General features: G+C 43.1%; 1 protein-coding gene across 1 annotated transcript in view; it reads left to right on the top strand.

Annotated features, from left to right (window-relative positions):
- The window catches only part of LOC104279821 (solute carrier family 22 member 5-like), a gene marked incomplete at its 5' end in the record, with an annotated part of 15,595 nt that extends 2,122 nt beyond the window's left edge, over window positions 1-13,473 (top strand). Inside the window, 8 exons of the mRNA XM_009877248.1 lie at window positions 425-579; window positions 1,879-2,050; window positions 3,219-3,345; window positions 7,591-7,691; window positions 10,769-10,983; window positions 12,057-12,239; window positions 12,750-12,885; window positions 13,218-13,473. Of these exons, the coding sequence (XP_009875550.1) occupies window positions 425-579; window positions 1,879-2,050; window positions 3,219-3,345; window positions 7,591-7,691; window positions 10,769-10,983; window positions 12,057-12,239; window positions 12,750-12,885; window positions 13,218-13,305 (1,177 nt within the window). The remainder of the gene's footprint in view (window positions 1-424; window positions 580-1,878; window positions 2,051-3,218; window positions 3,346-7,590; window positions 7,692-10,768; window positions 10,984-12,056; window positions 12,240-12,749; window positions 12,886-13,217) is intronic.
- Between the last annotated feature and the right edge of the window lie 980 nt (window positions 13,474-14,453).

Here is a 14,453-nt window from a genome sequence, read left to right as displayed (position 1 = left end):
CTTGCAGAAGCTTTCCCTTTTTTCTTTTCAATTATTTTTTTTTATTAACGTGCTGATTTCTGTCATGAACTGGGTGCTCCATAGAGAAGCAGCATCTAATACTCTTGCTGTTTAAATACTTTGCTCCCCATGATTTGTCTCTGTTCTCATCCTATCTGTAAGAAAGGAATAGTGTCCCAGCACATACTTTAAGGCAAGTTAACTAGCGGCCCTGGAATATTGTTTTCTCTTGGCCAGTGGATTTTTTTAAATGCATTTGGAATAGTTACACCCGTGTCGTGTTTCCTGAACCTCTGCTTTTTGCAAATGTTTTCTATGTCCCTAAGTAAGCATATGAGCAATCTTATTTTTCTGTTTCTGGGGATTTCATTCATGCTGTTATATAATTTTTTTTTATTTTTTTTTTTTAATCTCTCCCTGGAAGGTTTGGCAGGAAGAATGTGCTCTTTGCGACTCTGGCCATGCAGACTGGCTTCAGCTTCATCCAGGTCTTCTCTACCAGCTGGGAGATGTTCTCAGTGTTCTTCCTCCTGGTCGGCATGGGACAGATATCCAACTACGTGGCAGCATTTGTTCTTGGTATGAAATCCCTGCTGTGCACAATGTGTGTTCTTTAGTCTTGTGCTTTTCCTGCTCCTTTTCGGTACTGGCTTAGGGTTGATTCATTTTGTCAAGCAGTGCTGTTACAGACTGTATCCCCACCGTACATGGATAACTCAGCCTCTCCTTGGAAGTTTCCAGTTGGTAGAGGTGCAATCTGAATTAGTTTTGTGGCTTACCATCCTAAAAAGGCAAAAAAACCAGAAATTGTTTATTCGAAACATAGTCTGTCTTCTAGTTGGAGAGATAAGACATGGAAGACACTATTTTTCAGGGATTTATGTTGTCCGTTTTGGGGCCTCAATGTCTGTTTGATTTAAAAACTTGCAAAAGAAAAGTAGCAGTTAGTGTTACAAAGTCTCCTTTAAACAGCCTGTAGTAAAAATGTAAGTGGCGTAAGGATTTTTGATCTGTATACTTTCGATTTAACTGAGACCTTTGGATCATGGGAATGTGAATTACCTTACAAATCTGAGATTTCATAAAAATATTTTTTTATTGGCGTTATTTAGAGTGACCTCCGTGTCCAAAGTACCAAACACTGGCAAGAAATCCCTTTTGGCCTGGACCAGAGTTTAGCTAATGTCACTGCAGGCACCCTGCTGCAACTTCTGGTGTCTTCTTTGACTTCTGTGAGGACGAGGAAGATTTTCTTTTTCCGTCTGTTGATTTGTAGGTCCCAGAGCATTTCAGGGGGAAGCACCGAGCCCTGATCCTGCATTTAGTCCCACCGCCAGTAGCCTGGTGTGTGTTTGTGGCCCAACACGAACTCCACGTGTACACCAAAAGACCGCAAGCTTCTTCAGCTAATAAAGCAAAATAGTCTTTTAGAAGGTGATCCGGGCTGGGAATCTGATTTGGGGACCTCTGAATTAACCTTTAAAGAAGTTGGTCTCTCGTAAGCTGGAGAGAACTCTGCGGAGATCAGGCTGAGGGCAGCTGTTGGGAATGTTTTGTAGCATATCGGGTGGTTTTAGTTCCTGAAGTAAAATGTGAGATTCTCAGAAGATAAAATTATACAAGTATGAGCTACTTTGGCTACAGAAATACTGTAAAGCCCAGATCTTTTCCTTCTATATGCATAAGGATCTGGCTTGATGCAGGATCACCTCATGAAGCAGATCGGTGATGCCTCTAAAATGGGATGGCAGAGCAGGCTACGTGCCACAACTACCCGGTGTAGTATATTCCAAAGCCAATCCTTAGAGGTATTTTTGTTAAGTTACTTGGTTGCTGTGAAATTAAAAATACTGATCTTCACGCTGTTGTTTTGAACAGGCACAGAAATTCTTGGCAAATCAATCCGTGTGCTGTTCTGCACGCTGGGCGTTTGCATATTTTATGCAATTGGCTACATGTTGCTGCCGCTGTTTGCTTACTTCATCAGAGACTGGCGGATGCTGCTGCTGGCACTCACCTTGCCTGGGCTGCTCTGCATCCCGCTATGGTGGTAAGTACAACAGAATTAAATTACTTCAGTCTTTAGAAGGTCCCGTCTGCAGGTTTTCAAGATCCAGACTCTAGGCCAACTAGCCTGTACCAATGGAATTCAGGAACGGGCAGGTGAAGAACAAACGTTGCGTCCTTTATTCTTTCTCGTCATCTCACTGTAAATCCGAAGCTTTGTGGGTGATCTGACTCACGGCTGGAAAGCCTATTCTACATTTTCTCTAGGCATCTATAAAAATTGATGCGCCCATATGGGAAAGAAAAAGCTGAGTCAATAAACTCATCCTTCTGCACCAACTGAAATCTATGAGCTTGTAGGCCCGAACTAAGGACAGAATGAGAAACCTGGAAATAATGTTGTTCTAGTTCAACTCCATAGTCAGCTTTAATTTCTACTGCATGTTAAGGCAAAATTTGAGTCCTTTGAGGGCGAATTAGATAGCAGGATCTTTTCTTCCCTGTTTCTTCCAACATGGTCTTGTTTCCTCTAAGTATCTCCTCTTTGTCTGAGCTCTTTGGCCTTAAGCAGAAGCAATTTTGTCTTGAGAAGCTGGGCAGTGCCAGGGTGGCATCAACCTGACGAGTCACAAAGCAGTACTTGTGCTGTGAGACTTGTGTGTTTTCTGAATTCATAGTTAATGAAACGCTTTTCGGTGGCATGTCATGTTTAAATAGGCCACATGGTGGTGGTGTTTCTTCACTTACACTGGTATTTATGTTTGTGAGTCTCTTTTCTTACAAAGTTGAATGACTCAGGCAAATTCTCTTTTCTGACTTGTCTTTAGATGACAGTATCTACAGTTACTGATTCTGTATGTGTTATTCTTGAAGGATGTGCCTCGTAATGTGCAGCGTGCTGCTCATGTATTCACATTTCTGAATTTCTATAATTGAACTGTTTTCCCATACGATGAAGGTTTGGGTTGCTCGTTTTTTTTTTGTCTGAGTCATCATTTGTTTCTTTAATACTTCTAAAATCCACACGCACGTTTTAGTCCGGTCTTGTTCAGTACGCTAGTCTGCTCTTGCAAATCTGATTTCTGTCATCATCGCTCTAATTTCTGCAAGATGTGGCAAGTTTTGAGCTCTTGATGCCTGGAAGAACGTGTGCCTGCAACAGTACTTTCTGTAGAAATGCAAGTTTGTTATTCTGAACCTTTTTTCTACAGGATCATTCCAGAATCTCCACGGTGGCTGATCTCTCAGGGAAGATTTCAAGAGGCAGAAAACATCATCCGAAAGGCTGCAAAAACTAATGGCATCACAGCCCCAGATGTAATACTTGGCCCTAGTGAGGTAAGATCTGTTTAGCAATCCAGTTTTTCGCTGGACCTGTTAATGACCGTGTCAAGTGATTTGTTTCCAGAGATAAGAGTTGAATTATGCTTGTGTTATGTATTTCTCAAATGGGCAAATGGCCATCCTTTTCCTGGAAAGCAGCATACCCTTTCCCTGTTTCGTTAGGAAAAGCCCTTGTTGTCTCATTCCCATGGGAATGCCAGAGTGTATTCTAATGCAAACGTCTTTTAGTTCCAGTTTACAGCTACTTCTTTTCTTTCAAACTCTAGCTTTTGGGGGGAGGTGGTGAATTTGAGTTACCTGTTGTTTAATGATCTAAATACTTGCGCTGAACAGATTTTTATGCTTGCTCAGTCTAATAATAGCTCTGTAAAAGTCTAACACGGGACTAATCCTGGCCAGTGGCACTGGAAATAATGTTGTTCTATTCAACTCCATAGTCAGCTTTAATTTCTCCTGCGTGTTAATGAGGGCAAAACTTGAGTCCCTTAAGGGCAAATTAGGTATTGGTATCTTTTCTTCCTTATCTCTTTCTTCCAACATGGTATTGTTTTGTCTAAATATCTCCGCTTTGTCTGAGCTCTTTGACCTTAAGTAGAAACAGTTCCACGCTCATTCAGACATGACCTCCAAAAGCGAGACAAACTGTTTGCGTGATCCAGGAGACTGGGCACCTCTGTAGGCAGACTGTCTGAGCACTCGCCCACCTGTGTTCTGGTTGACAATTGACATTGTCTTGGCATTTGCATGATAAGCCCTTGCAGACTCACTTGCTTTACAAGGGCTCTGTACCAGGCTGAGGGAAATGGTCAGCCAGGAAACTGCAGCGTGGTTGCTATTGGGATTGAAACAGCTTTGCTTGGGTTGAAGTTAGCCGAGGTGCAAACAAGCCTGTTAGTCCAGACTTATTTGTAGATTGTAGGACAGGCATCCCGATCTTGAGGGAACAGAGTGAGAAAGCAGGAAACTACAGACCTTCTTTTGATAGTCTTTTTTTCCCCTGGATTATCATTAGAACATGCTTTTTTGCCTTTTTCCCCCACCCCCTTTCTCATGCTGTAGACGTGAAAACTCACCCATTGCCAGCACTGCAGCAGGAGAAGGAAAAATAAGCTTTGGCTCCAACATATGCTTAAGGTCACTGTCCCTGGAATCGTCTGTCTCCTCTTCTTAGAAAGAAATAGCAATCATTTTGTCATCTCTGAGTGGGGTTGGATTCTGAAGCTGCTGGAGGCCGGGCAAGAGTAGGGATGTTGCCCCAGGGAGCGCTGGACGAAGGGAAATGCCAACTTCTGCATCAGTGCTCATTGCTTATTTACAGAGAAACCATTTCACATGAACTTTCAGAAACACAGATTAGCGTTGTTCGAAGGAAATTGAGCTCAAGGAGCAGGCGCTGTTTAAATGCAGAACTGCCGTCCGAGGTTTTTCTTTTTGAAGTATAAGTCATACTGTGACCAAAAAAATTATGCAAAGCTTTTCTTCATCAGTGTCTGCTTGTGCTGTTTGCGTGTTTGCTTTCTGAAGAGCTGTCTGTAAGGGAAAGGCTCACAGCCTCTCTTGAGTTTTTAGGCAGTATGTTTATGCTGCAGAGAGGTTCTCAGAAATCTGGCTGGCCCTCAGCCCTTGAGCATTTGGAATGTGAGTTCTGGATGAAGGAACAACCCAAGCTCCTGCTTGGAGTATTCCTCAAACCCTTGCGGCTGGGAGCAGCACCTGCAGTACTTGGGCTCCAGAGAACTCCAGACCAGTCGGGGTCCAGCAGGTGACTAGTGGGAGCACAAGTAGGGGCTGGTTGGCTGAATTATCCTATGTAAAGGGGATAAAAATGTTTGGGTGATGGGTTTAATTTCAAGTCATCGTTTTGTCCTCCCTGCCCTTCTCCTAAGCTTCTTGTTCTAGCTTGCCCTGTTGAGGATTATGTTGTCTGCTTATCCAGCTCCTAAACGGCAGGATTGTGTTTCTCATAAACTGATTCTCTCAACTTTACTGTTCCTGGTTTTGTTTTGTGGTTTGTTTGGGGTTTTTTTTCTTCTTTTTTTTTTTGTTTCCTATTTGCTGGTTTCTTGGCAACAAATGGGGACAGAACTGGAGAGCACTTAGGAAAGATCATGTGATTTATGAGAAAGGGCTGGGAGCTCTCAAGCTGACTGCAGTGTGCCTGGCGAGGGGTTTGGCTCTGGCAGAGTGAAAATTACCAAATGTATAGAAGCTGTTTTCTGCCTGTTGCAGAAAATGAACGTTTATCAGAGCAAATGCACTGCAGTTTGCAAAGGCATCAGGCCGCTATTTTTAATCCTCGAAGTCGTCACTCACATGATTCTCACCTGACTGCAGGGGTTGCATAAACTCTGTGTTCCCCTTAGCTCGGGTACAATTTACAAGACGTTGAGGGGATAATGTGTATTTTGAGTCAAAGGACAAGATTTAAGGGCCTCAAACTGGTGTCCGGCAGGGAGCTTGCCAAAAGAAACATCGCTAGCTCAATACGGAAGAGAGATTGGTGAAGAATTAAGTTAAACCTAATGATTGCTTTTGTCTCTTTTTTGGTGAGTTGTGTCCTGCTGTACATCCAACTACTTCTGCTGGACCAGCCGCATGTTTTAGGGAAGAAAGCATTGTAAGTTGAGATAGCTCGGAGTAGAGGATGGTAAAAAGTGGTGGAAAGAGTTCAGAGAAGTTTGAAGTAGTGAGTCATTGCACTGGCTTGAAGCTACAGTCATGGTTTCCTCGTATTGATAACCATTTGCACATATGGTGAAGGAGTACGCGATGCCAACAGAGCACTTTCAGTCTTTAAACATATTAAAATTTAATGGGCCGTGTTCTCGGTCACGCTGACTTCAAAGGAACAAAGGAGGAAGTAATCTTTGTGTACGGTTTATTGTGCTTGTGCATAACAGAGGTCTGTTAGGCAAGAGTGGTTCTTCTGACTGTGGAAGGAGAAGTCTTCTCGTCAGTATTGTGAGGTGTCTTGGCAGCTTACAGTTCAAGAAGTGTCAAAATTGAAAAATATTTGAGTATTACTTTTTTTCATTTGATAATTTTGAGCTGCTGAGGTGGATGCTTGTTCCTTTCTTGAGTAGATTTCCGGCTGGTGATAGAGCCGTAGCTTCAGGTAGACGCAAGATGTCCTAACAGAAAAAGGAATATCTGTGGAAGATTGTAGGATCTAAAACTTGTTTACGTTCTTACTGTAAGACTGTTAAAAATACCGTTAAATTGATGGGTAAATAACCTGTGCTAAACCCTGAAAACATACCCTCTCTTGCGATAACAAAAATATGACATGTCTAGAAAACTGTGGTTCTTCAGCCATATGGTGTTGCTTATCAGAGATGGTAGTTTTAATGAACGGAACTTGCCCACTTAAATCACCTTTTGCATATTTGGAAGACTCCTCCTTATCACTCCTTGTTAGGGGCCTAAACTGAAGTCCTAAATATAAAAAAACCAAACCCAAACCGACCCTTAAATTCTTTCCTTTTTTACAGTCGAGCACAAAACTTAGTTGCATGCTTCATGGATTAATATCTTGGCATTATTTACAAGGAAGTAGTTTTTATTTTGAAGAGCTGGAAAGTTTCACGGGGCGAGAAGTTTGTTGTGTTTTTGCTTGTATTAGATGATCTCAAAACCAGGCTAGATAACGATGAGGACTCCAGCTCATTAGCCAGTTGGTCTCAGTTTAAATATGTTGCTCTTAGGTCGAGCATGAGAAGTCATTTACTCAATTTCTTTTCTTGTCTACAGTGCCCATAGAGGATGGTTTATCCCTTTTTTTTTTCCTGCTCTTTGAAGACCGTTCTTGGCCTATTAAGATGCCCTCAGTCTTCTTTGGCTAAATAAATCCTCTCGTTTTAGAGATCATGGTTTTAAATGTCTCGTCCTCCTTGTTGCTCTCTCCTTTTCTGAGTGCAGTCGATTCCCAGGACCCTCAAGATGTCTGAACGGGGTGTAAGAACTCTGCCAGTAGTGACAAATGGGGAATAAATGCTGTCACTTTGTAATTCGAGTATAAAAGTGACAACAAGCTGTTGCTTTGTGAAGCCTCGGGCAGAGAAAATTATTATGAATTAATGCCTAAATTTGAAGTCACTTTAAATTACTTTCACAGGTAGTAGGTTCTGCAGCACATCAAAGTACTGATGTATATAGGTTGGGGGGACTTACTTTCACAGCAATTCTGCTTGCAAGAAGTTAATGTTTCCATGGTTGGCTTGTTTGTTTGTTTGTTTCCAGCTGCAAGATTTGAATTCCCAGAAGCAACAGACGTACACCATTCTGGATCTCATGAAAACTCGAAATATCCTGACTATCACAATCATGTCAATCCTGCTTTGGTAAGCAAGTGTGGTTCAGAAGTATGTAAGCACAAAGCAGCAAAACAATTAAAAACTGCTCTTTGCACACCAAGTGTTCTGAAGGGCTACGGACAAAACGAGCTCAAGTCCAACAGGCTGCTGGCTGGAGCAATAAGATTCTGGTTGTGTAGGTTCTTCATTTCAGTAGCAGTCTGTAGAAACATGTTTGGGTTGTTATTTCTTTCTGAAGCAGTCAAGCATATCTCGAACTGAGCAAGAACCAGATCAGCTGGCAGTGATGCGTGGGAGCCCTGCCTGATCCTGGCCTCTGGGGAATTCTCATCTGACTGTAGCAAAGTCTTTTAAGACGAATGAGTCAGGCCCCGTCTCCCAGTCAGAGAACTACTCTGAGTCTGAACTCAACGTTGCCTGATTTAGGGGAGAATCTTCCCATCTCTTTTGTGCTGTCTCTTAAAGGGATAAAGCTGCCTTTGAAGTTCTAATCTGAGATTTCCCAAGACTTCCCTGCTAGCTGCTCTGTCTACCTGCCAGCTTCAGCTGGGTTTTGCTCTAGTTGTGCTTAGTTTGATGAAATGGTTGTAATTTTCCATTACTGGAAATCTCTGAAGCTGTAATTGCTCAGAAGAGAGAAGATTGAGAAAGTAACTTAGCGCCTGCCAGAGGCTATAAAAATGATCTTAATTAGTGCATAACCCTACAGTGCCCTAACCAAGAAGGTCCCTCGAGTTCTTTGGAGCTCTCTAGGTTTGTTTGCTGCCTTTTTGAACCATGTTCCTGTGCTCTAGGGGGGCAAAGCCTTGGAGTTCAGTTCACAGAGCTGCCAGAGTAAGCAAGCCGATGTGGCTTTTTGGGTCAAATAATCACTGGCTAATATTTAAGCCAGATTCCATTGCTTGTCATCGAGCACAGTTCTACAAAGGAACTTGTGCAGAAAACAGCTCAAAAAAACCCTAAAAAATACTGTTAGTTTTTTGCAGAAATGTCAATAGGGTTTCCATATTCTGTTGCCTTACCTCCAAGTCCACTCGCTGACTTTCATCGTTAATTGAAAGTGAACTAGGGAACTTCTAATTTGCGTGGAGTAGGTCAGTAGCGAGTTCCTAGGCACAGCTGATTTTGCATGTGTAGTTGTAGAATTCAAATGCAAAACCTGCCTGAACAGCATTTCTCGTAGGACAAAGCATCAGAGGGAGACACAGTGACCCGGCAGTATGTAATCCGTTCAATTCACTGCACAATAAATGAAGTTTTATGATGGGCAAGAAAAGTCAAACCTGTGCAACTAATTCACACAATCTTACTTCCTCCTGCAGAAAAGTATTCGGTTGCTTTGGGCAAGTTTTCCACTATTTTCGCCTTGCATGCCACTTGCTACTGACCTCCTTTTAGTTCATTTCCCAAAATATAGTGTCTTGTGCTTATTCATAGCACTGTTCTCCAGCCCATAGCATTCTGGTGGCATATTCTGCATTATGAACTGAAAGATCTCATAAAAGAAACTGTTAAAGAGGATGGCTGCAGGTAGCAGTATGTTACCTTTTCAAATTGCCAAGTGTTTTGTTAGTTTTTAGTAAGTAGCAGACCTTTAAAGTTAATCTCTTTCCTGGGTTTGCATCCGGGAGGAGGAATTTTAGCTTCTCAACACCCTGGGATGTGTAAATACCTGTAAAATTTTCCTAGAGACTGTATAGCTGTATCAAGATTTGCCAATGACTGGAAAGCTAAGGCAAACTACTACTGAAAGTGAGTTCCAGCAAGTTTATTGTGTATAAAAATAACTCCTGGGAGCACGGGGCTGGGCGTATTGCACAGCGTCGTGGAAAACGCCACGTAACTGGTTCTGAGAACAATAGTTTTAGCTGGCAGGGCACCTGCGGCAATGAGGAATTGCCCTGTGAGAGTTTGTATGTTCCCAGGGCCGCTGGGCAGCTTCTTCTAAGCAGCTGGACCGTGAAGGCTCTTCCCAAGTGAAGTGAGGAGGAGGCAGACATGATCAGCAGTCGGTCATCCGCTCCGTGCTCTGCAGCGATTGTGCAGCATCTCTGTTAGAACAGACATGCTGAAGGGGTTGAAGCTCTGAACGCTCCGTGCCTCGCCGTTGTACCTGGACACGTGCGGGTTTGGTGCCAGTTATTCCTTGTTTGCCATGTATTACTTGTTGGTGCAGCCTGACCTTCACCTCCCGAGACACGACAGGATTTGTCTCCAAATATGTGTTTGCATTGATCCCATGGGAGCCATCGCTCATCACAGTTAAGGTTTCAGTGTTCCTGGCCACCAAGCTCTGTCCTGCCGCACTCACCAGCCCGAGTCACGCCAACCTGACTTGGATGCTGCCCAACAAGCTTGGGGCGTAGCAGAGAAAATCCCAGGTTGTTTGGGTCTTGCCGGGATGCCATACTCCTCATCTCTGACTTCATACACAAAGCGTAGAGGGTAATGACCCACAAACAATGTTCTCCACCCAGAGCTCCCTGATAAACGTCATGAGGAGCTACTGTAGGTCTCGGCAGCAGCAGAAGTCAGTTTTCCAGACTTACAGGTTAAGGCTGTAACTGCTGGTAATAGGAACTGCAGCATCACTGCGTAGTGAATGATCACACATATCCTGGGGATGACCTGAAATACAGAAGCACATGTGAGAAGTAGTCAGCACAACTGGCAGAGACAAGTAAAGTGTCTAAAAGTGACAAAACCCCAGAGTTTTCTTGCAGGGTTTGAGGTAGGGCGACACAGATGGTTGCAACGACATCAGAAGAGAGCTGTGAGCTCTGTAGCTGCAGGACCATCCGAGACCTGTGCCTCAGCAATGGCTCTAGAGTTACCTGATACTGAATAGGATGTTTATATGTTTCTTAAAGTAGATTTTATTCTCTGAATTCAAGAGCAACTTAAAATATAAAAAGCATCAACACTGTTTAATTATTCTCTTGCCGTTTCTGAAGTCAACACTTCACCTGCTTCAGAGGTAAATGAATCTGGCAGACGCTAAATTTGCCTTACCTAGTGATTTCTGCACTTAACAGAGATGTAAAAGAGGTTTGCTGCAACCTCAGGAAGAAATTTGTCTGATCCTGTTATTCTGCCTCTTTCAGGATGATAATCTCTGTTGGCTATTTTGGACTTTCTCTTGACACGCCCAACTTGCACGGAGATGTCTATCTGAACTGCTTCCTCTCGGCAGTGATTGAAGTTCCAGCCTACGTTATTTCCTGGCTGCTGCTTCGAAATCTCCCTCGACGGTATTCAATGGCTGCTGCGTTATTCTTAGGAGGCTGTGTTCTTCTCTTCGTTCAGCTGGTGCCTTCACGTATGGAATCGTTAGTTGATCTCAAATATGTGTGATAGGTGAAGCGTAGCACCGGGCACTGGGCAGATGTGGAGGAAAAATGTCCTCGTTTCCTATCTTTGCCCTTTTTCTTTGGTTCTCGGTGCTGCTGCGCGAGGAGCTCACACAACATGTCAATTCAGATACATTTTTAAAGGTGGGTCGTTGGCTTTGTGATCTGCTGGGTTTAGCCCTGTAGTCCAGTTTTGCCTTTAAGGTACATCCCTGGTGAGGTCCAGGTGTAAAACCAAAACTAGACCAAGCAGAATTTACTAAGCAGAGGTCACTGAGGGGTTGCAGAAATTACTTCCCAAACAGCTGTCAATGACTGTGCGTTTATGGCTTTTTTAAACAGTTATATTCAAGGGAGTCATCATGAAAACATTTTCAATCAGATCTTGTACTGAATTAGCATTGATAGTTAAAATAACTGGAAAGTTGCCCAAAGCAACATTTTTTGGATCTCAAACCATATGTATCTTTAGGCCAGTTAGATCAATAGCATTATGGACTCCTTACTGGTAATTTTGGTGAATGTGATGTCGCTTAGCACTTGTTTACAAGTCAAAGAATAAACAAAAGAGAACGTGCAAGAACTGCCTTGCTTATATTCTATAGGTAATATGTGTTGCATTCTCTTTTTTCTTTTTTTTTCCCCCCTTCCTGTCCTTTGAGTCAAATGGACACTGATAGGATCTGTTTTGATTTTCAAATCTGACTGTCCCAGTTAAAGTCAGCCCAGCTTCCTGTAATTAAATTATTTACTTGCAGCTAGGAAAGCAAAATTAACTTGTGAGTGAAGTTAAACACTTGAAACTTTATTAAAAAGTGCTGTTTGCAATAGCAGATGTCTGGCCCCTGAAATTTGAGAGGACCTCTCCAGTTCTTGCTCTGTTCTCCTTATTTTTTGCTTGGCAGGAAGGCCAGCGCTCAGAAGAAAAAACCCCACCAGATACTGGAATTAATTAGGGAGGAGTTATACAACCACAACAGAATGAAGAGATGCCATGAGTTGTCAGAGCTTTTTTGAAGCCCTTACTGCATTTTGATTTCAGATATTCGTGCGCTGTCCATTTTCCTGGTGATGCTGGGAAAATTTGGGATCACGTCTGCCTTTTCGATGGTTTATGTTTACACGGCTGAGCTCTACCCAACAGTGGTGAGAAACATGGGAGTTGGAGCGAGTTCCATGGCCTCTAGGCTGGGCAGCATCCTCTCGCCTTACTTTGTTTACCTCGGTAAGTTAGAGCTGGTCTGTGCGTGTGTGGGGAGATGCTGGCGGTCAGGAAGCAATTTTTATCACTTTAAATTACAATTAAAAAGGATTACCCAGATCAGGGTCCTCCCTCAGTGGATTGTTGAGCTTTTCTGCTGTCTCCTCTTTCCAAGACCAGGTGTCTTGTGAAACAGCACGTAAAAATGGGATCTCAGCATCTCTGAGGGATGGTCGTAATGTAGAGAAATGGGGTTTTGTGCCCCGTTGCAGAGATGCTCTGAAGACTCGCAGTCCTAGTGACTCAGTAGGGACAGCTCTTAGAGCTGTCGTTTCCCAGTTTCTTGAGTTCCTAAACCAACAGTTATAACGTGTGCTTTGAGTGCCAGACTCTGAGGGGCATCGATGGGTTTGATTTTTGCTGAAAGCACGAATCTTGCACCGTTAAAGCCCCATACCTGAGTACAAACAGTACGGGAGACCTAGAGCTGATGCTAGTTTGGGGATTTTTGTTGGTTTTTTATTATTCTGCCAGGTGCCTATGACCGATTCCTGCCTTACATCCTGATGGGCAGCCTGACTGTGCTGTCAGGAATTCTGACTTTATTTCTGCCAGAAAGCTACGGCCGGCCGCTTCCAGACACAATAGAGCAAATGCTGATGGTGAAAGGGTGAGTGTCACCTTCCGATCTTCACACACACACCGGTTCTCTGGGCCGAGGAGAGGAGGGACTTGCCTGGGAGTTGCCAGAGGAAGGGGGCTGGTTCCAGCACCGTGAGTGCTCAGTCAGCGACAGAGGAGCTCGGCTGGATTCCTGCTCCCTCTTTTCCAAGTGTAGGTAGATCTCTCTGCTCCAAATTTCCGGACCTGTCCAACTGAAGCCAGCAAGATCTTTAAATGAGGAGGCTCTAATATCAAATAGGACGTAGGATATCAAAGACTTTTTTTTCCTCTATTCTCTCATCTAAGTTTTTATCTTTTTTTTTTTTCCATATGTCCCAGGTTAGAATACAGGCCTGCATCTAGTAGCAAAAGGGATTCCAAGGAGGAAGAAGAAAATCCAGAGATTCTTAAAAGCACATCCTTTTGATGGAACCCCTGTGTACTTCCTGGTGGACTGAAAGTTTAAATGGACTTTTCTTGTAATACTCATTCTAGAAAGGGCTAGTGGCAGCACTTTATCTCCTGTAATTTTAACCTTATTTATTAATTTAAACACTGTGTTCCATACATTCTCTTTTTATATGAACATAATACTTTGTGGCTTTCAATGAGATCTTCCAGCCACAGCTGTTGTAACGCAGTCGCACCATGGAACAGTGTCTGATCAATCCTGTGTAACTTTTAAGTGTTCAGCTGAGAGATACTTGAAAAGGAGTTCAAGGGCTGGCAGGTGCCTGCGTTCCTCAGTGACCCTGCTCCAGAGCTGATGCACATCAAGAAGTAAAAATTGCCAGAAAAAGCTGCTCGTTGGGTTTTGATTCCTTGACTTCTGGACAGGAAACTTATTTATTATAGTGGAAGGTCGTGAGAACAAGCCTCTCTGTGATCTTACTTTGCACATGCTGAGTTTGTTACCGAATTCAGAGAGATTCAAAGAAAGACACTGAGAATTAATTCCAACTTTTGGTGCGTTTTAGCTCGACATACGCTGAGAAGGCTGTCTTGCACAGAGTATTTGTAGCACTGAAGTTTTGCTGACAGAATTCCCTCGATTCCCATGCTGGTTTTCAGAGGTGCCTGTATGATGAAGTTGTTTACATCTGCTCCCGACTGTGGCCTGATTCCAGGCCGTATTTGTTTTAAATTATTCAAAAGGGTTTCATCTGTGTGTGGAGGGAGCAGTGTTAGTTTGGGATCTTAGTTTCTTCCCTTTCGATGCGGTAAGTTCTATGCTTAAATTGTTTGAACGTCTTCTGTGCAATTGGGGTGATGGAAACGATTCTCCCGTCTCTGTTCTGTGCTTTTCACGCCTGTGCACACACACAAGCCACATATTTAAAGAGAACTTTTTTGTGTTAATCTGTGCCAACTGCGCTGACCTCATGACAGAATGTACTGAGAACAAAATTCAGAATTTACTTCTGGCTGCTGCTTCTCAGTTCTTGAGTGCCAACCGCACAGTTGCGGTGAGGTCTGTTATTTTTCTCTTAACTTATATAATCAGCAAATTGGTGTTTTTTTAAAAAAAAACACCAAAAAACAACAACAAGCCAAACAGAAATCTAGATGGCAATC

Source organism: Apaloderma vittatum, unplaced genomic scaffold, assembly GCF_000703405.1.
Source record: "Apaloderma vittatum isolate BGI_N311 unplaced genomic scaffold, ASM70340v1 scaffold1121, whole genome shotgun sequence".
NCBI lineage: Eukaryota > Metazoa > Chordata > Aves > Trogoniformes > Trogonidae > Apaloderma > Apaloderma vittatum.
The sequence above is the reverse complement of the archived record's forward strand: the minus strand, read 5'-3'. Positions and strand labels throughout refer to the sequence as shown.